At 35.0% G+C, this 23,548-nt stretch overlaps 1 protein-coding gene across 1 annotated transcript in view; it reads right to left on the reverse strand.

Moving 5' to 3' along the window:
* Window positions 1-685: 685 nt before the first annotated feature.
* Window positions 686-23,548, reverse strand: part of PURG (purine rich element binding protein G) — a 33,582-nt gene continuing 10,719 nt past the window's right edge. The window contains 2 exon segments of the mRNA XM_082863850.1: window positions 686-928; window positions 931-932. Coding sequence (XP_082719976.1) covers window positions 821-928; window positions 931-932 — 110 coding nt within the window. The 3' untranslated portion in view covers window positions 686-820.

A 23,548-nucleotide genomic window follows, 5' to 3' on the forward strand; every position in this document is an offset into this window, starting at 1 on the left:
TCTGAAAAATAATTGAGAATACAAACTAATCACACGTATAAACCAGTTTATTAGATTGTCAGTGATACTTTGAGACAAATTCAAGTTATTTTACTGTGTACTTTATATAAACAGAGGAAGGGAGGAAAGTTTTAAACGTCAAGCTTTGTTCAGCATGTGTGCAGTTAGCATCCACGAAAGCACCATTGGATATGGAAGAATTAGCACCACAGAATTTTAGGACCTAACTGTTAACATGCATCACTGAAAAATTTGGAACATGAAAACTGAAGTGGTACGTGGTATGGTCTATTATAAACAATACAAGGCAATTTATGAGTTGTTTTCATACAGTACAATACAATCACCAATCAATGAGAACCTTTTAAGTACAATACAGGACAAAAAACACTTTGTACCCTGTTAACACTAAAGCAGTTACAGATTTAAAAACATGTTTCTTGTAAGAGGCGGTGGGTTGAAATGATCCCTCCTCCTCAGTTTTTAAATTCAGAGTAATATAGTTACATGATCTCTTAAGAAAGTATTTTCAAATCTATGTCCTTCTACCTCAATGCTGACAAATGGTTTTTTGAAAACGGAAAGGCTTGATGAGTTAAAACAGGACAAAACAAAACAAAAAAACCTGATAGAGTCAAGAAGTACTCCAGTGTGGTGGAAGATATTCCACATAAGATCGGTTTGAAAATGATGCCAGTGGTGTTGACACTTGTCTTCCCTTCCGCGGAGGAATGTCAAGAACAGAAGCCTTGCATTCACGATGAACTTCGGTTCATTTCTTTCACCGAATGCCTTTATTCTGAAGTGTGACATAAGAGACTTATTCCTTATTCCTCAACTGTTTTTGTAGTGTCATAGGGCTGTTCCTTATGCTGGATTTGACAACAGTGAAAAGGGTGGATATTCCCTCTGGATTTAGGGTAATTTGTGAGCTAAAGAAAAAATATTAATTTAAATTTAGCATATATGAAATTTTAAAGGGAGTTTCACTATTTTCACAGTACAAACCTATAATGAATACCTTTCTGTTTCATTGAAAACCTTTCTGTTAGAAAACATGTAACAAACCCTCAATTTTAAGTCACGTCTAGGCCAATTTTGGCGTATTTGAAGATACTGTATAAGAAATGTGCAATAAGAATAGATATAGGTATATTCAGATCTCAGTGCATTGATGCCAAGGAAAATATATTTTTACTCCCCAAGAGAAGAATATACCTTGAAGCATCTATGCAGACACATGAATCAATCATATATCTGCCCAACTTCTAATTCTGGAATAGTGATAACAGGGTCATTTAGGAAAAAGTACTTAATTACAGTATGGCAGCAATTTTATGTTGTATATATTTAACAGCAAAAACATTTTTGAAAATAGAATCAGTACTATATGGTAAGTTTACAATTCACTATTTCTATACTTGTAACACATGCATTTATTTGTTTTCCCAGTTTTTAAAAATCCCACTAGGACCAACATCTTTCAGAACAACAATCTAACATTAAACAAAAACCTTCTAAGGAAAATAGCTAGCGTCACAGAGATTTGAGAAAAGTCTGTTACTCAGCATCACAAAATACTCAATAGACCTACATTTAAGATTGTTCATGCCATGACATTAACACACCTTTGGGTTAATATATCTTATTTAAAAAAGAAAACAAAGAAACAAACCAAAGAACTGACATGGAATTTATCTTTAGTCTCTCCTTGGTAAGAGTAGACTTCTAATAAACTTGACTCCTTTCTGTACCATGTAATGATGACTACATCTATGAAGCAGCGTTTACATTTAGCAAAACATTTACGAGTAATGATAGGAAAATGGCCACTAGAGAGAAAGAATTAAAAATAAGTAAAATTATAGAAAAGTGTTTTTTTCTTAAGTGAACTGCCCCCAAACAAACAAACAAACAAAGCACAAAGTTTGTTTGCTTTGAAATATTTTTCTGTAGAAAAACATTTTTGGATACAAGTTAGCCTATCCTTATAAATGTCAGAGAGATGTAAGGTGTGATTTGAGAAAAAATTTAACTTTTGAAAAGAAATCCTATTTTTTTTTCTGTTGAACCAAATCTATTGTTTAAATCAAGTACTAATTTTCTGAAGAGGAGACAGGTATACACAGCAGCACATCCACATTACGGATTTAAATTCGATAATTCTCCAGGCATGGCTGACTTGAGCATAGAGGAAGCAACACTAATTTCTTAATGTTTTAGGGTTACATTAAAAAAAAACCTCAACTGAAACAAAATTGAGTAACGACAGGCTGGCTTAATAGTTTTGATTGCCCTTATCTTTGATCAACATTTCAAAACAAGGTAGTACCAATTAAAGATAAGATTTAAAAAATAAAAGCTATCTAAAAATTGTTCAATGAAAAAGCCTTCAATTTTACAACATTTTAACCTCAAATGATTGTAGACTAACTTAGACTAACAGTTTTGCCATTATCACAAACACTTTTGTTACGCTTGAGTTTTTTTTCTGTATTGTTCATTGGTTGTATTATGTAATACAATTTTCTGTTAAGTTAAAATAGTTTGAATTATTACATTTAATTATAAGAACCTTTAGAAAAACACATAAGTTGGATAAATTTATAAAAGGATAAAGAATATTTTATGGGATTTTAGACAAGTTCTATACAGACAAATAGCTTAGTTCAAGGTAATAAAGTGCCTTCATTTCTAAGTAATTAACTTGTCACTAAAATATTTTAAGGCTTTATAAGAAACTTAAAGTTATCAGAAGTTTGATATGGGGTTATGCTATTAATTAGCATTCTTTCATAGTCATTTCATTTACTCTTTTGATCCACATTAGGTAATTTTTAATAACTATCAGCTTAAACCGATAAAATTTGAATTACAAATTCTGAAATCATTTTGTGAGGAAAAGGAAGATGTATAATTTCTAAATGCTGTGATTTGTACATAAGACACACATATTGCTTGTGAACAATCTAAGTTTATGTCATAATATACAACAGCCAATGCCCCCCAAAATTCAACAGAATATTTAATCCCATGGCAAACAGGGCCATCATTTCATTCAAACATATATTCTGTTGTGTTTACATTTAAAATGATTGTGCAGCCTTGAATGAAAAAGGCCACAGAAAATCTAACATAAATTCTTCAAATACAGGCACAATTAATATTTTTATTGCAATACCTTATGCATAATCTACATTGATGCCAATATCTAATATTAAAGCATTTATATTTATTTTCATTTTGCTTCTAGTACCCATGGATGTATCACAGTAAAATACTGGTAACCTAATCGAAGTATATATAATAGCCATACCATACAGAATTCTATTTCTTCTTGTGATTTCTCTTTGGAGGATATGGGGGTATTTTAAGCACAGCTGTGTCCTTAGTTCTCTTGGCAGCTCCAGATTTTAAGATAAATTATGACTGTATGGACATCAACTACGCAATTGGTTACAACCAGTGAAAACAAATTAAAATGTTTGAATATTCTTTTTCAGGAATTTAGTTAATTTTATCAGAAAATTACTAAAGTCAGGCAACAGATTAAATGGCCATGACATCTAAAATGCTTTTCTAATTACCACTGGATTAATTTAAAATGTTCCTTAAATTTAACGATTTTTGAGATTAGAATGGAGGAAAGGTAAAACTCATTGCAAAAAATAGTTTATGTTCCATATAATTGGAAAAACAGGAACTACCAGTAGGAAAAAAGTGCTGATCTTAAAACTGGGTTTGGTTTTGAATCTAAAGCCTAGTAAGAGTAATTCCTGGGAATTAAAAAAAATTAAAATGGCATAAACTTTTATAATTGCACATTCCTTTACCAAAGTGCCACAAGTTACCAAAAATTTAAAAAAATGTACATGAGTCTACTTTTCAAAATCTAAGTATATATAAATTTACCTTTCTTTTTAATAGTATAGTACAAACTTAGCACAAATATAAGCAGGAAGATGAATTATAACTTTCTAAAAACAGTATAGTGTGTTTTAAAAAAATAACTATTAAGAACCTTTGTCATTACGAAGATTCAAATCCAAGTATAGCCAAAGCATTCCCATAAAATCTGAAAATATCATGAAAGATTATCTAGGCAAATTTCAGTAACACCCTGCCATGCAATGCACAGACATCATATGCTTTTTTTTAAACATAGTTATCCTGTTTTTATCTGATTACATATTATACTCAGTTTCTTCCATTGCTGAAGTGACAATATATGCAATAGCTGAGTTTTGAAGACAGTATTAAACATTAAGGTTTCTAGTCTTAAGTGTTCGTTCCTATTAAGCACAGCAAAAATGTTTGATGCATGGGTAATTAATTTTCATGCTTCTATGTCTTTATTCTAAATTGAAATGTGAAATGGAAACGTATAGACGTAATATAATAAGGACAAAAGGACATTAGAGACAAAAGCATCAACATATGGAACAAATAATAAGCAGCTGTGGTGGAAGCTCTCCATATTATTAAATTTAGTGAATCGGGCTTCCCTGGTGGCGCAGTGGTTGAGAGTCCGCCTGCCGATGCAGGGGATGCGGGTTCGTGCCCTGGTCCGGGGGGATCCCGCATGCTGCGGAGCGGCTGGGCCCGTGGGCCGTGGCCGCTGAGCCTGCGCGTCCGGAGCCTGTGCTCCGCAACGGGAGAGGCCACAGCAGTGAGAGGCCCGCGTACCGCAAAAAAAAAAAAAAAAAAAAAAAAATTTGGTGAATCAAGGAAAGACAAACAACAAACAGAAGATCCCTTTACCATGTACTAATTATATTAATATATATTTTAAAATAGATGGTACCCACGTTAGGTTAGAATTTTAATAGTTTTGTTGCTTGAATATGATGAAGTTAAACTAGGGAGGTGTCGCATTATAAACTGAGACCAAAAAAAATTTTATTATTCAGAGGAGAGAGAGAACGTAAGATCATGATTCTCAATGACAGCTCACCTGTCTTTTTTGTTATGCCACAGGCTAAACAGTGTGGTGTAGTGTCTCATTTAATTAGGGTGAAAAATGCTGGTAAAAACATACAATAGCTTATGTTAACATTACGATTAGTTCATAGTCATGGAATATTAAATGACTAGCAAAAAAGGACCCCTTCTTTTTTCTACAGTTTGAGACTCTCCCTTGGGTGTAAAAATGACCAATTCTATAAATTCTTCACCTTCTGAGGATATAGAATGGGATATAAAAATTGGTATCCTAGTCCTCTGAGAGAAGTAACAAACTTTAAAAACAAGTAAAATCAGAAAGGATCAGGCATGATAAATCGCTGATGACAACTCCCCCAAACCCAACATATAATAGGTTAGTCACAGAAAGGACAGTTATCCTTCCTATATAATTTAAAGAGCCTTCTTGTAGTTTTCGAATATGAGAATATAATCTCTTATTGGTAAGCAATAGTCTTGGACAGTGGTAGCATTTAACCATAACTAGAGAAATACTTCAAATAACACTGAAATGTATAATATTCTTAATAGAAACTACAGACGTGTGGCAACTCCACACTATATATGATATTCCAACTATATATTAGCTCATGTAATACCCAAAATAATATGATTCCACAATCTTTCTTGCTAAAACACACAGATTTTTTTTTCTTGATTTTGCAAAAGCTAGGCAGTTGTATTTACCTCATTTAGCTTTTCCCTGGTAGCACTGCTATAGTGATGACATAAGTATTGAATATATCGATGAGGACCATTCCTATCATATAATTCATCTTGCTTTCTATTATTCAGCTCTTTTATAGCACTTTTCATTTCCAAATGCCTCACAATGGGTTATAACAGTCACTTCTCATTGTATCCCTATGAGGAAGGCAAGGTTAATAAATTGCTTGAGCAGTGGTAGAACTACACAGATGTATATTCTCCAATCCAAAGGCAGTTGTCCTATTCTATGTATCTATACCATACACTCTCTGAGGCCAAAGACTGGATCTTGTCTGCTGTACATCTAGACCTAGCTGACTATCTAGCTCATGCTGTATGCAAAATAAATATTTGTTGACTTAATGAACGAGAAATGAGATTGAGAAAACAGAACAAAGAACTTCAACTCCACCGCCCAATTGAAAAGCTGTGCTTGTCCACTCTTGCATCTTCTCTATTACAGGAGAGTAGGTAGTATTACTCGTCTTAAATGATAGGGTAGTATTACGCACGATGGCAAAGCCCATATTGTACATGCCCTCCAGAGTATCAATGACGCGACTGTTACTACAACTACTCCTAACACTTTGAATGATTCACCTTGCCTTTTGTCAAATATTTAAATGAGAAGTTGTACTTTTATGTACAATAGACTATTCTTAAGCTAATTCAGGCACAAAGAACCAAGGAAATAATCCTCCCAGCTGCAGTCATTATCATGACTATGGAGAATATCAGAAGGGAGTGGAAAGACAGTTACACAGGCGAAAGGAACTGGGGACGAGTGTTGTTCAATGTTTTGGAAATAAGTGCAGGAGAGTTAAGATCCTTGAGAAGATAGAGATTTTAGTGAAATAGGTGAATGGTGAGATTAAACTAGACGATATCAAAGTCTTTTCCAGCTCTAAAATTCTACGTTGTGCTAACTGGTTCCTCCTCTGATATGACGGGAATCTGTATGGTAATCAAAATATATTTTATTTTTAAGAAAAAAGAATAACCTTGTAAAGTTTAATATTCTGGAACTCTTGAACAACTGTGAGTATTAAAAGTTTTCTTTAAACCATCATTAGGCCTCCTTTTGCAGTAACACCATGTAAACCCTTTTAAATCCTAAACACATCTACTTAACTTATGTCAATATAGTGTGGATATTACAATATGTTATGTCGTTGCACAATTAGCAGCTAAGAGCTTGATCCCACTCCCACTACTTTACCTGAACATGTCCTCTAAAGAATAGGTCTTACCAGTTAAGTATAACGCATGCCCTCATTCCCAGTTTCAAAGAGAGAAAGGTGAAAGAAATGATTTCTTGTAAAAATTAGAGTTATGGTTTTAAATCACATCAGGTAAATATACTCAATGGTAACGATATTAAGTTTGAATCTCTAAACTGCTGTACATGTTAATAAAAACAGCACTATTAATTAGAACATTTTGACCGAGAAGCAAAAACATTATTCATTCCAAAATTAGGAAGCAAAAATCTAATTTTTATTAGCCAGAAGCATAAATACACAGGTGGAGGAAAGATGATTTACTATCAGCTTTAATTTCTGCTAAGTTAGGACTTTTCAAAACTCTTCAGGCTGCATGTACTCACTGGGAACTCAGGCTTATAATTCTTTATTTCACAACCTAAGACCTTTTGAACATTAAACTCACGTCATTACGCATACTCAAATGCGAACCAGGGCCATATCCTCACTTTTCGACATGGCAACAAACATTATTGGCAGTTAATTAATTACTACAACCAAAAGGATGATGAACTGCTTAGAGAATTCATGCATACTGCTTGAAAGTAGTTAATCGTCTTCATAGTTTAGAACATATATCCTTGAAGCTGAGTATGATAGCACTTCAAATCCTCCTTATGGGTTAAATTACACTGACGAGATTCTCTTGGTAATTTGAATGTAACTGTGTTTTCATGAGAAGTAAGACTTAGGCCAAATTCTACATTAAAGTAGGTCATATTAAAGGGGAGTTTCATTTCAGTATTTTTGGAATAATCAGAATGAAATATGAATGTGGTACAATAACTTAGGAACCATAAGGAGAAAAATAGCCATCAGAGAGGAGAAGGAAAGTATGTATACTTAGTGGCAGGCAGAAAGGTAAAAGAAATGAGAAAATAAGTAGATGAGAGGGCTTCAGAGAATGGCAATAATCTGAAATGTTATTAACATTCTCTCAATAATCTGGCAAAACATTTCCTTTGAGTGCCTTTTTCCATAGAACTGATACAGCATTGTAGTACCACATGATTACTCTTTCTCTTGCTGAATAGTTGCATAAACATTGAAAATGACTTACTACCTTCCCATAAAGTTAAGAAAAGCCCTGTTGGGTATGCTCTTGGTATGTGACTTAGTGTTCTGGGATCTCTCTGTGGTTCTGCAGCTCCTCCTTTTAGAATCTTAAAGGTGGACATGGCATGGATTGGGAAAGACTAGCCAAAGGCCAGCTCAAGCCTCTCCTTTATTTAGTTACGTCAAAACTCAGACCCCTCTTTGGTAAGAATAGGATTCTCTTGAAAAAGACAACAGCAGATAGTAAAAATTCCTCCTTTAGATCTATTGGTACACGATTTACTAAGGCTCACTAGAACAACAGTATTATCTTCCCTTAAATACATTGCCACTCCTCAGAATCTCAATGACTCTTTGCTAAAAAAGGCAAAATTTAGGTAAATTCAGTTAGAACTTTCAGAAAAACAAAAATGCAATCTGGATGTTGCTTTCATTGTATCCACTCTCTTTCCATGTATAAAACTATGGACCATCGTGAGTTTCCAATAATAACTGATTCATAAGGTCTACGTTATATAATTTTAAGAGTGCATAAAAGCGACTGAGGCATCACCATATCAATAAACAATGAAAGCATTCCTTCCGGCATGCTCAGAGATATCACAAGAAGTATCTCCTCCCTTGGAATTATTTTTCACATTACTTTCTGAGGTCGAAGCAGAACTGTGAAGTAAAATAAATAATAACCATTCTTTGGCCATTGCAATTGCTGAACTGCACTAGCCCATTATCTCTGTTTTTAATAGAATAATTTAGAGTCTCTCAAAAGAGTATGCACATAACTAAGGTGGGAGAGTTGTTTGAACGTTAGGAGCAATTATTTAATATTAATATTTAAGGGTATTTTGTCCCCTCCATTCTTACTACAGGTTTGCTGCCATGATTCAACTAAGATACTCAGTGAAGATCTGCTTATTTTTTGCCTGTTTAAAAAAAGCATCATTAGCAATAAAAAGTCACTATCTACTGATGAACTCAACAGCTGATCTCAAAACTACTAGGCTGAGTGAAGGAAGTCAAATACAAAAAATACATGTAAATTTGTATGAAATTCCAGAATAGACAAAAGTAGCCTATGCTAATAGAAATCAGATCAGTGACTGCTTCTGAAAGTCAGGAGGAGGGGGAGAGAGTGGGTGGTGACTGCGAAGGGGTACATGGGAATTTTCTGTGGTGAGAAAAATGTTCTATGTCTTGATATTTGCCAAAAATGACTGAATGGTATAATAAGAGCTGCATGTAAATTATACTTTTTTTTTTTTTTTTTTTTTGCTGTACGCGGGCCTCTCACTGTTGTGGCCTCTCCCGTTGCGGAGCACAGGCTCCGGACGCGCAGGCTTAGCGGCCATGGCTCACGGGCCAAGCCGCTCCGCGGCATGTGGGGTCTTCCCGGACCGGGGCACGAACCCGTGTCCCCTGCATCGGCAGGCGGACTCTCAACCACTGCGCCACCAGTGAAGCCCGTAAGCTATACTTTAATACAAAATGTTCAACAACATTACAACTAAGCAAAATACTCCTGCTGAAGAAGCATCATGAAGGCTGGTGTCATTCTTCTTTTTTCATTTCAAAACTGCTACCCTCACCATGTCCCATAGAGAGCAACGTATCCTAGAATGGGGTCCATGACTAATACTCTGCATAGGACAAGGATTTTATATCAGGGCACCAAACCAAAACAGGCTCTTTATAACTGGAGAAAAATTAAGACACATTCTTTTATGGACCATAGTAAATGTGTCAGCTCTAAGAAAAGATATAAAACATTTCATGTTCAAAAAATACCCTAGAGGGGGCTTCCCTAGTGGCGCAGTGGTTGAGAGTCCGCCTGCCGATGCAGGGGACACGGGTTCGTGCCCCGGTCCGGGAAGATCCCACATGCTGCGGAGCGGCTGGGCCCGTGAGCCATGGTCGCTGAGTCTGCACGTCCGGAGCCTGTGCTCCGCAACGGGAGAGGCCACAACAGTGAGAGGCCCGCGTACCGCAAAAAAAAAAAAAAAAAAAAAAATTCAGTATGACTGAAAAGGAAAAGTACAGGCACATACTTAGTAAAAAAAAGTAATGCTCTGAAACCCCTAAGTCCCATGTCATTATTGCTGCTACTGCTATTGTTGACAAAAAGATCGCATAAATATAAATTGACACAGTTGGAAAACAACAATAAATTGATACATGATAATCTAATTTTTAACTATAAAAAATGTCCTTTTAAAAGCTCAAGAGACACTAAAGGACACTGTTTGCTTCTCTAGAGGCAACAATAAAAACTTACATAATTAATAGAATGGGTAGTTGTGTGATGTTTCATGTAAATAGTTTCTGAGATAGTGAGAGGTTTAAACGTTCATAAGTACCAAAGAAAAACAGAATGCCAAGTGCTAGAAGATAGAAAAAGTATAGTTTACGGTTATACGAGGGACCTCCCTGGTGGCGCAGTGGTTACGAATCTGCCTGCCAATGCAGGGACATGGGTTCGAGCCCTGGTCCAGGAAGATACCACATACCGTGGAGCAACTAAGCCCGTGTGCCACAACTACTGAGCCTGAGCTCTAGAGCCCGCGAGCCACAACTACTGAGCCTGCGTGCCACAACTACTGAAGCCCGCGTGCCTAGAGCCCATGCTCCACAACAAGAGAAGCCACTGCAATGAGAAGCCCGTGCACCGCAACAAAGAGTAGCCCCCACTAGCCGCAACTAGAGAAGCGCGCAGCAACGAAGACCCAACCCAGCCAAAATAAATAAATAAATAAAGCTCAGTATTGAGACGATGTTCTGTAGGGGCCTCTTCTTGATGGTAACTGGGGCCTCAATTATAATGGCTCCTTTACCATCCTGAAACTAAGGGTTAAAGTGTGTATCATAGTTTTCACCTTTAAAATAGGTGAGAAAATTCTTCCAGCTGAGAGAAGAAAACAAACACATTCTAAATGAATCACACATACCATCTCTGACTGATTCTGAAGCAAACTAATAGAGAAGTAGATATTAGGTAGTGGAAAGACCATTTAATAAGGTCTAGCTCAAGTTCTGAAATGATTAGTTAAATGATTTTGGACAAGTCACATGACATCTTTAATATTTTTCCTATCTGTTATAAAATGAGGGTGTTAGGTTACTCCAAAGATTCCTTCAGGCCAAAAATAAAAAAGTTGATGGTAGATTAAGACAGGAAAATCATAGGTTGTTAAGTTACTACGGATACTTACACCAATACTAGAAAACGGGTGATTAGACTCCTTTTAGCAGTGGGGCAATCGGTCCCCAAATTATGCAAACTGCCGAATGATCATCTTTTTAAAAAACGAAACAAAGCAGTTCTGTTTCCCTCCAGCAATAAAACCATGCTTTGCTATTTCCTTGTCTGTGGATAGCTTATTCATTTTCTTAATGGTGTCTTTTGATGAGCAGAAAATTTTAATTGCGGTGAAGTCTAGTTTTTTTTCTTTTATAAAAGTTAGAGCTTTTTGTTTCCTGTCCAAGAAATTTCTGCCTACACAGTTGTTTGCTTTTATATTTTACTGAAAACAGCTTCAAGGGATTATAACTAGCCCAACTCCCTTGCCACTGCTCTACCAGAGAGCTCCTCCGGTAAAAGAGGTTTCTTTCCAATTTTGCATACGTTTGTTATAGTTTCTGGGGAACCATCCATTTTATGGGTTGGGAAGAATTAATAATGATGTTATTAATATTTATTAAATGCTTATTATGTGACAGAAACTTTGCTAACAGCTTCAGGACATTTAATTTTCTTCAAGAAAATTTTGGCTGACTCTAGGTTCTGTGAAGCAAGAAACCTTATCTGTGTTGTTGTTGATACATCCCCTGGCCCCAAAAATAGAGTCATTAGTAAGTATAAACTAAAGGTTGAGTGAATAAATTCTCACAATAACTCTATAAAGTTATAAAATTTGCCCCAAATTACACAATATGTGACAGAATTTGAACCTGAACCCAGGACTGGCTGACATGAAAGTCTGTTCTGTACTCTTTACCATTCTGTAGCAGGTCACTGACACGGCCTGATAACTCTGGGCGGAACAAGTACCTAGAAATACAGCTGAAATTATTGCTATTATTTAAGGGGGAGGAGGAAATTAAGTAAAATTAAATTGTTTTAAATTAAAATTGTTGTTTTATTCCTTACAAAGCAAAAAGCAAATGTGGAATTTCTATTAAGCTCCTTCATGATAAGCCTAGACATATTGACCTTCTTATATTTATTGTTATGTGATTATTTATGCAGATTGAGCCAACATGAAACTTTTATGGCCACAGGAATATATATAGAGAGAAATTCAATCTCCATGTAAGAATTTAGAATTCAGCCTGCTAATTCCTCAGTGAGGCTACAAAGCCATGGTTAACTGGGAATGCCAGGAGCGAGATCATTTATTCAATGGAATTTCCTAGTCAGTAGAGCTTTAACCACAAAGCTTTTGATCCTATTGAAATTCAAATATTCCTAGTATGTATTATTTTGATTTTCTTCTTCAATAAATACAACATAGTGAACGTGATTAAATTTCGTGTGTGTGTGAAGGAGATTACTGCACTGTTAACTGCTATAACGTTATAAATGAAGATGTGGGTTCTTGAGTTAATTTGATAAAAACTTGGAACATCCCTTTCAAACGGGTTTTTTAAAAAGCCTGCTTCTAACTTATTATGTGGTCATTTATCTCTTGTTCATAAGAGTGTAGGGGAAAAAAATCACTAGTTGATTTTTAATTATTAACTGAATTTATTGTACAATGAAGTAGTTTTATCTCTTAAATTCTCTAAATAACATTTTTTGAAGGCTACACTGCCATGCAGTGCCATGACAAGACTTGTGTTAACAGGACAGGAAGGGATCTGTATTCTAGTTATTAGGATCCAGTTCTGGAAGGTTCACTAAGGTGGGAAGCTCAGGAAAGAGAGGGTCAAAGTCTCAATAACTAGAGGCAAAGAGGCTGAATCCAGGCAAGTGGTTTCTATATAGACATGAACACCAATATAATGACTTGATATGCCTACTGCCAGGGCCAAAATGGATCGTAGATTCAGTGCAGAACTGAGCCTAAAAAGATACAAAAAAACCCAGGAAAATACCTAGAATGGGTTAAAAAAACAACAACCTAATTTCGCTATAAAAACATGTTTAATTCTAACAGATTTTGATTTCAAGTTTACCATTTAAATTTTCTATAGTGTTATTATGAGGCTTCAACGAGCAGTGGGCTCCTTATAAACCCTGGTATTTTATTAGATCACTAGATGATCTACAGCAAATCATTTAACCTGCCTTGGCCTGTTTTCTTCATTTGTTAAGTGAGGTTAGTGATATTGACCTAAACTAATCTAATATTTTCAACAGGATGAAATGAGACCTAATATATGAAAGAACTCTGAAAAATATGTCAAATTATATGAAAAGTATTATAATTTAAAATTCTATAATTCTTCTAACATTGAATTTAATTAGAAAATATTTTAGAACTAATGTTCAGTTATAGAAAAACTTTCAGGATAAATGAATCTTTCGTACCAATAACTAGTTGAATGTATCCATTAATGGATTTTCACTGCAATGCATCTACAGTGAAAATTATTACAACTTGTGATTTACAAAGACACAGTAGAATCAGGCTTATTCCATTCAGCTAAGACATTGGTGAGTAATTCATAGTTGAGAACACCGATGGATATTGTCAATCCAGACATATGGAGAGAAAAGTTTATGAAGATATCGTATATGCGAAGAGAATGCAATAAAATTAAAGCGAGGATGAATACAAAGGCCTGGAGCAGGGAGGGCAAATACGTGACATGAATGTTACTATTCCTTGCCTTCCTCATCCTTCTCCCCAACTCAATCCCCATGGACATACAGAAATCACAGCAGTCTTATGACGAACCTGAACGGGGTTTCACAATTTCCAACCTAGAGCTCAAGAAGTCATTACCATTTGAACACAGGCACATGAGATGAAAGAGAATTATTATTTTCATCCTAGGACATCAAAAGAGACTTGGAATGGAGAAGGCAGAAATATTGTTTAAAATAGTATCATTGTAGTTCTCTAAATTTGCATCAGTGAAATATACTTTGAACACTATAAGAGAATGTAGATCATTCATCATATTTAAAGAATAAATTGTTCAAGGGAAAATAACATATAGCATTTTATAATAGCTCCAAACACACTTCTCAAATATACCAACACACTGCCTGGCCTGTGGCAGATAATCAGATGAATATCTGTTGAATGGAAAAAATGACAGTTTGATTAGGTTCCAACAGCTGCTTTGAATCAAATAACTCTGGACATGGCACACTTAAAGCTAATGGCAGTGGAATATTTTTCTTTTGTAGTTCACTGTATCTCTAGTCCCTAGCAAAAGGACTGGCACAGAGTAGCCACTTAATAGTCACTGCATGAATACAAGAACAGGTTCATTTATCTATTAAGCAAGGGAAAAAATATTTCTAAAGTAAAATTTAGGATGGGTAGGAAACTAAAGATCTCATATTCTACTGAACCTTAATTTGTGAGTCAATCTTTGAAATAAAATGACATAGTATTTCTTATCAGGTTTTTAAATTATCACTTTCATTTCCACTTGCCGCCATTTTGATTTGTCTGTTAAGTACCGTGATCTTGAAGCAACAAGATTTCAAAGGCAAAACAGGAATTGGAACACTTGTGATTAAGTGAAGAGGGATGATTTAAGTCATCAGCCCGGGGCTAGGTGTAGAGGGGAATAGAAAAGAGGAAGAAAAACAGTCTCTGGTTTTAAACTTCAAGTTAAAAAGATGGGATTCTTCTATGGGAAAGTAAGTTTAAATTTTTAAAATATATTTAATCAAGTTTTAGGCTGTGTCTAAAAAAATCTTTTGGAACTGGAAGAATGGCCTATTTAAAGCTTTTGGTGTATAGGGCCAAAAGATAAGTCCACACTTTACCAAAGCCAATGTAACTAAATATGAACGATGCCAAGAATGAAACGATGGTCAATTAATGTCAGATAAAATAAAGAAGATATAGAGAAAAGGAGAAAAGCCCAGAGAAAGAAGTTGAAGGTAACTTTAGGAGAAGTTTCACTGACTCCATGGGTATAGAAATTGAAAGGTTCTTCTGATCCAATGCCCACACTGATAAGCAAGCTGGAGTCTCCAGCAGTGAAATGACCTGTCCCAATCCTATCTAGAATGCACAGAGCCAGGGCTTCTGGATGATAACATACAACACAGTACCCCTAGCCTCTACACCACACCTCTGCACACCAGGAGGGCAAAGGAGAGACCTTAGGATTCTTTAAATTCCATGAATGCTTGAAATAATAGTCCAAATAAAAAACACCTAAAATATTTTGGCTTTATAAATTATAGCACAATTATACAGTAGTGAGTAATTTGGCATCCACATTCATTTTATAGTTATTTTTGTAACAAAATTATTAAAACAAACTTGTCATTTAGAATTGAATTATTAAAAATCTAATTTAAGAATCAAGTTTCGTGTTTACCTAGATTAGTTTTTTCCCACATAGAACATAAAAAAATTTCCAACAAAGTGTAGATTTTCTGTAATATGTCTCACGTCAGAAGCAAATCACCTAATGGAAGGTACTGCTTGAATCCCAGCTTGGCAAGTCATTAAATGGAATATTGGGGTCTTTTTCAAAAAATGAGTTAAACAATAAGTGATTAACAAACCAAATTGCACACAGTTACATAATGACCCAAAGGATCCTTAAATAGGAGTATAGTTCAGCGATGTTTGAAGAACAATAATACAAACCAGTTTTAGTTATTACAAATCACACAGGCATCCCTAATTCTAAGTAAATTTAACATTATAATTGATAAAGTAGGTAAACAGTTGTCAGAAAAAGGCTCAGAACTTGGGGAATTTTCACATGGTGGTTTACTACATTAAAGATTCCTATTGGGACTTCCCTGGCGGTCCAATGGTTAAGACTCCGCGCTTGCACTTGCAGGGGACACAGGTTCGAAACCTGGCCAGGGAACTAAGATCTTGCATGGTGCGTGCAGTGCAGCCAAAAAACCCCCCCCACAAGGATTCCTACTGGCAAAATATTAATGCCTAGCTTATGTCAGAGACTACAAGAGAGGAGGAGTTAAGTTCTGGGTTGTTGGCAGCATGTGGCCTGAGGACTGCATGACACTAAATGAAGTTCTGTGATTTAGGGGTGACCACAGTGGGCAGTGGAGAAAGATCTTAAAATGATGGGAGCACTGCAAAGAAAAAAATAATTGCTTAGTATGTTACTGAACCACATGCACTTCAACTCTTTCACGAAATCTTTTCAACTCAAAAAATGTTTTTTCCCTTTGCTGAGAAAAACATTTTTGATTTTATAATGGAAATCAAAGGAATAATGAAATTCCATTTTCAAGAATTTTCTTTGAAGTAAATATTATCAATCTGTTGCAACAGATCATTGAAGAAAAATATCTGGGTGCTACAAAAATTATGGAGTTATTTTAAATGTTCTAAGTAAACTGCATTTTTTTCTGAAAAAATCATAAGAATACATGGATATTATGAATTGTTAAATGCATAAAATGAAGAAAAGTTCAGTTATCATTATCCAAGAATCATGGTCAACTAGCTTTTGTGTTAGTTCCAAAATAATTTAAGCCAAGAAACGGTAGGCTTTTTCCTTATGTCAAGATCATAAGCATAAAACCCTAATTACAGTATTTCTGGCTATTTAGATGGATATTGCTTACAGGATTGCAAACTTTATTGAGTTCTTAAAAAATTTTAATAACAGAGTAAGAGAAACTTTTTGAGGAAAAATCTGAAAAAGAAGAGTTTTAAAAATGTTTCTTGTGTTGGGTTTTTTCTCAACTGCCAATGATTTTGAAAACAGCATTTGAAACACTTCATTTGCAGAAAATGCATTTTTATTTATGGCTAGTCCTCCCAAATTATGTTTCTAATGAAGCTACTTAAAGCTAAACAGTTTCATACTGTACTAAGGGAAGATTCTGAAATCATTTAGTGAACATCAACACTGTCAAACGCCAGAAAAATTTCCAATCTACTATACTACTATATAAGTAATGAGAAAACAATCCTAGAATGTACATAGGAAAAGTCTAGGAAATTCCAGGACTTAAGCCTAATTGACCTGGTAACTCTAACCTCAAACCTTCAACAAACAAGCACAAAGATTCCATTTGGAGTCCCCTAGGTCTCAGGAGGAATAAAGTGCTACCTTTCTCTGTAAATCAGTGGAAAGCTTCCAGGATAAAATGCCCTTCATTCAGTCACCCAAAGATTATAAGGGGCTCTTAATATAAGCACAATTGCCCTGTAATTGTAAATCTTTTTGCATGAGAATTATAACAATACAAGCTATCAGGATTCTACTTGGAGAGCTAAGTAGCAATAATTATAAACCCATTATTGGTGGAAGAAGTGTTCAGAAAATATCTTGCTTATTGAAAAGAAAGGTTGAGAAGAAAGTAGAATGGTGTTGCCAGGGGATGGGGATGGGGGAATGAGGAGTGTTTAATGGGTATAGAGTTTCAGTTTTGCAAGATGAAAAAGTTCCGGAGATTGGTTGTATAACAAGGTGAATATACTTAACACCGATGAACTGTATACTTGGAAGTGGTTAAGATAGCAAATTTCTTGTTATGTGCTCTTTTAAACACACACAAAAAAGTTGAACAAGATCAGAAGTGAGGCATTCAGATTGATTAAGGATATATTTTCTACTCCTAATAAATTTTAACTTTTATCTGAAAAAATAAGGTTGAGAAAAGTCATTCAAGACTCTGAGGGTCAACTTGTGAGAAGGCAAAAGACAAATTACCTATGGACTTGATTCGGGCTGGGAAGACTCAGAATGTTTTGGTTGTGAAATGTGGGGAGTATGCAACCAGTGGGCTTATATGTCAAGTAGTTTGAATTTGAATTTAGGAGGTGGTGGAAAACTGGCATTCCCAGTGGTCACTGCCCAGAAAGCTAGCCAATATGATAGCACACAATCTTAAACATTTGGATTTGTGTATTCAGCCTCTCTGAGTTTAGTGAGCCGTAGCTATAACTTAATAGCATAATAAAAAAATCATCTTCCCATGGTGTTATGGCTGACAGGATTATAATTTAAGTAATTCCAGCTAGAAAAATGATATGGGAGAAAGGATGCAAGTCTAAGACCATGACAAGAAATGGCCTCCAGACCATCTGTATCAGAATGAGAAAGAGCCAGTTTCAAACCACACTCTGGACCAACACAATCAGAATCTCTGGGGATGGGGACCAAGCCTGCATTTTTAATTGCTATGTACACTAATGTTTGAGGATGACTGGGCTGAATTTGAAAGGGAGAAACTGTTGTCATTTTAATGGAAGTTAGAACTCATTAAAGATACATATAGAGTTTAATGCTGAAGGGTATTTTTGATGACATCATCATGGTCATGGTTCTTTGAGTTCTTCAGAGGCACAGAAGAGATTCTCTACTGTTTTAAAGGAGGGACCATTGGATTAAAAAAATCTCTTTGGGGATTTCCCTGGTGGTCCAGTGGTTAAAACTCAGCGCTTCCACTGCAGGGGGCATGGGTCCAATCCCTGGTCAGGGAACTAAGATCCCACATGCCGCGCGACACGGCCAAGAAGGAAAAAACCCATCTCTTTGAAGTATTAGAAGAGACATATTCCTAGGTGAGTCACAAGACAGTTTGTGCTCCAAGAGCCAGCTGTCTGGCTAAGCTTGAAATTTTCAGAACTACAATGAGAACATTATAGCTCTAAAGCAGAGATGACAAATAGCAAATATTTGGCATGAATGCTGTTCTTCTCTCTTTCCCTCTAGATGCAGATTTCAAATTCTCAACGCCGCACTTTAGGGCAGGCAATCAACTGTAGTAACAAACAAGATGAAACAAATTTGTTGTTACTTCTCCAGGGTATGTAAGGGGATGCAGAAAGAACTGGTCTCTCTTCATAATTTTATAGACACACACACACACACAGACACACACACACACACAAACACACACACACACAATATTTCTGTAGAGGAGTAAAATTTACTTAGCTAAATATTTAGAAATGTATAATACAGATATAGTTTATAGGCTTTGGTGTAATATATTTCAACGTACTGAGGTCTCTTTCTTGAAGGTATTATTAGTTGTCCTTTTGAAATTTGGAAATGTTACAGAATCATAGAAAGCAGAAATAACTGAAGAAATGACAAGAAAAAAGTGGACTCTCCAAGTGAGAACTGAGTTTCATACTGATTCACGCTAGATCCCTGAATTTAGATATTATTGCCGCAGCTACCCTTCTGTCTTTTACAAAGCCTTGAAACTCTCCAGGAGAGAATCACGTATTATTTGCAACAGTAATCTATTTACTTGGAAACCTGACCTCTAATACAGATTATCTGAGATGAAATTAGTAAACTTTATGGTTTCTTTCCATCTTAAATTAGTAGTGCAAGAAAAAAATGAAGAGTGAAAATATTGTTTTTTCGCTTCAACCTTTAAACATAATTTATTCCGGATTTTTATGAAGAAAACCTTCATTGGATAATATCCAATAATTTGGTTTTCCAATTTACCAAACTATCACTTACGTCTTTCCAAATAAACCTGTAGAAGGTACTTTTGAAACAGCAACATAAATACTAAACTTATTCCTTCATATAATCCTTTCTGAAAAGAATGATTAAAGTGAAACATTTCTTATAAAAATTATGTTATACTTCATTTTGTAGGGCAAATTTCATGGAACTTGTCTTAACTAATTCATTTAAGTAGTAAAGCTCATGAAAATTTGAAAACTGGTTCTTATGTTGTTTTGCAATAACAAGGGGTGTGAGGAAGTGATAAACTTTTTCTCTTTTCAGAATAATACTAGAAAAATTGAAATCACACTTATCAAACCTGGTAAATTAACAGAAGACCTGAATGCAAAAGTTCTAAGTATTATTCCTAAGAAGTTCTCTCTGAGTTGAAAAGAATTTTCAAAGTAATAACAATCCAATTTTTTTCTCATTTATTAAGTCCCTTTATGCATCCTACATTAAGTGTATGTCTAGTTTCTGCCTTAAATAATTCCAATAACAAGGGTGGGAGTAACACTACTTCTTGAAGTTTGTCCTCATACTGAGGTGAAATCTTCTGTAAATCTCTATTCTGTCTGAAGCCTACTCAGATTATAATTCTAAGGCAAATATTTTAAATCTAAAATTTTAATTGTTATTATAATACAAACAGGATAGAGAATATTAAAAAAAAGTTACACCACCTGTAATGATCCTTTTGAGTTGGTGAGTATCTCTGTTACGTCAGCAGTGAATCTTTTTCAAAATTAGGAATTCATTTATTGTTTTTGGAGCACTAATCACTGAAGCTGGAAATAGAAGTTAATGAACTTGCAGAACTGCCAAGTGTCTATATGTGAATTAATTTTGTGTTTATGATAGGATGTGATCCACTAAAATGATAGTTGTTAAGTGGCTATGTATAGTCATATATATTAATTATACAGATTTATATATAAAATATCATTTTGTTAATTATGATCAACACATTAATTATAGAATCTCTTCAGGTTGGCAAACATAAATTTTTCTTAAATATGTTAGTTATGTTTTCAAATAATATTCTCAATGAGTAGGTGAAGTATCTCTAAATTTAAATCAATGGGTCCAATTGTTAATTTGAAAAAAGTACCATAAATATACCATAGTATATATATAATTCCTCTGTCCTATGCATATAGATAGGACACAGGAAGATGGTGAAAATATTACATGCTTTTAAAAGAAATTTATGTATTTCTATCCACATATATCTTAAGAGCCAAGCAGCATTTTAAGCTTTAACCTTTATTTTCTGTTTACTTAGCCTATTTTAGTAATTATGAATAATTTGAGCTACATGGAGTATGTCACAAAATGTAAATCTAAGGGGCTAAACACTAATTACAAGGTCCCTAATACTTAATATTCACTAAAACTTGTATTAACAATTCTTGAGTATAGAAATTATTCACTTTCCTTTAGTAAGGCTTGTACACAGTTGTTTAATAAATTAAAAATATGCTTCAGTCTCCATAAATTTGAAAGCTAAACTTTTCATATTGAAAAGTCCTAATACTTAATATTAGGACTTCAAGTCCTAATACTTAATATTCACTAAAACTTGTATTAACAATTCTTGAGTATAGAAATTATTCACTTTCCTTTAGTAAGGCTTGTACACAGTTATTTAATAAATTAAAAATATGCTTCAGTCTCCATAAATTTGAAAGCTAAACTTTTCATATAAGGATTCATAATTGTTAATTCCTATCGGAATTATCTCAAGATAGCTGTAAAAAAATCAGAGGGAACTAATAAGAGTTATTAAATGTAATGAAAGGGTAAAAAAGAGAGGATAATAATTCTTTACCTAACCTCTAGTCAATTTATAAAAAAAAGTTGCTTGTTTTAAGATTTGTAAATTTCTCAAAGCAGGATGAGTAGCACTGAATCTTTTTCCTACCAAGATGCTACAGTTGTTTTGACCCAAGTTTCTGCTTTACTATCTTTTGTAGCTAAGGTAAAAAATCACCTCAGCCTAGAGTATTGGTTCTTAAAGTGTGGTCCCCAGATCAGCAGCATGGGGTCACCTGGGAATGTATCAGAAACAAAAATTCTTGATCCTCGCTTCACTCCCCATAACTAAGGAACAGAAACTCTGGGGGTAGGGGCCAGCAATCTGGTTTAACAAACCCTCTAACTGATTCTTAATTCCCCTAAAGTTTGAAATCCACAGCCCTAGAGTAATGGAGAAAAATGTGGATCTGTAAACAGGGCAGTCATCACAATTTATCCGTCTGGAGGTAAGGAAAAAAAAAAAAGAGGAAACGTGGTAATTAAAATATGAAAATGAATGGAATAACACGGAAGGAGTAGGATGGTAGAAAAAGTTGCAAAAAAAAAAAAATCACCCAGTAAAACTCTCACCAATATTGATAAGATTTTTTTTTAACATAACCAGTTGACTTCACGTCATGAAAAATTAACTTGTAGACCCACTGTGAACAGTAATTTGTCTCTTCTATGCCCTTAGGGTAGAATTGGGATAATCATCTATATTCTCATCATCTGATCCCTTTAAAAAATTATTCACACTTGGGGCTTCCCTGGTGGCGCAGTGGTTGAGAGTCCGCCTGCTGATGTGGGGGACACGGGTTCGTGCCCAGGTCCGGGAAGATCCCACATGCCGCGCGGAGCGGCTGGGCCCGTGAGCCATGGCCACTGAGCCTGTGCGTCCGGAGCCTGTGCTCCGCAACAGGAGAGGCCACAACAGTGAGAGGCCCACGTACCGCAAAAAAAAAAAAAAGAAAAAAAAATTATTCACACTTACTTGAAATAGTTGGTTGGGATTAGAGGTTCAATCTGTAAGCTATACTAAAAATCAAATAAGTTGGATTTATTAGCACCATACATCCCAGTAATCAGAGGCAGATTTATTTACAGTGGTGGCTGGGGTAGCCTGTGCTTTATTAGTTGGGAGTTAAATTTCAGAGTAAGTCTTAGAGGCAGTCTGGTCTAACTGAGCACAATCTTTGGCTTGGTGTCAGTAAGGATTCAAATATATTCTGAAACACTGAACCAATTTCTGAACCTCTGGAAAAGTATATTAAAATGGTGATAATACAAAGATTAGAAATAGTAGATATAAGGGGTCCAACAAAGCCTAGAACATGGTAGGTATTCAATAAGTAATAGTTATTAGTACTGATAAATCTTGATTGACTCTTCCTTTTGTTACCACCTTCTATTTAAAAATGGTCATGGTGCAATTTTCCTAGAGGCTAAATTCATTTCTGAAATGACCTGTCAATCATGCTAGTCAAAATATTTTCTGAAGACCTACTATGTACTGAAAAGTAGGAGTAACTGCCCTTTTAGGCCATATCATCCCAAGCGAAATGTTTTCTACTCATCTTAAACTGTTATACAGAAGTACAATTAAGAGTGTTGAAATTAGTTAAGTAAAGTGAAGCAGGAGCCCTTTCTTAAGAGTCCAAAGTGTAGTTCATAGGGCAATTCATAAATTTTCAAAGATCAGCTTTAATCTTTCTTTATAGTGTTTCAATAGTCATCTGAACAAATAAATAGGATGGAGTGGGGCTACAGTAGCAGTGGGAGAAATTAGTGTTCTCAACCACTTTCAACAGGGTACAGTGTACAGAAGGGAGGAAAAAACAGGGATGGAGGTTATTTATGAGTGATGGAGTTTTAGAATTCTATTTTTACCCCTGATGATAGCATGGTTTACCCTTTTGGGGGAATTTACTCAACAGTGATAGATAAAATCCCATAATAACTGAACTGAACCTTCAGACTCTTTTACCCTATTGAAATTTCTAGACTGACAATCATTGGTATAAATCACACTGCTAGTCTGAAGGACCTAGAAATAAAATACAGTTTCTGAAGTAAATTAGCAAATGATAAGTAAAGTTATCACACTAGGTGTGATACACACTAGGTGTGTCTTGTATTCCTAAGTCATTATCTCATGATTCTGT

Source organism: Leucopleurus acutus, assembly GCF_964270905.1.
Source record: "Leucopleurus acutus genome assembly, chromosome: 21".
NCBI lineage: Eukaryota > Metazoa > Chordata > Mammalia > Artiodactyla > Delphinidae > Leucopleurus > Leucopleurus acutus.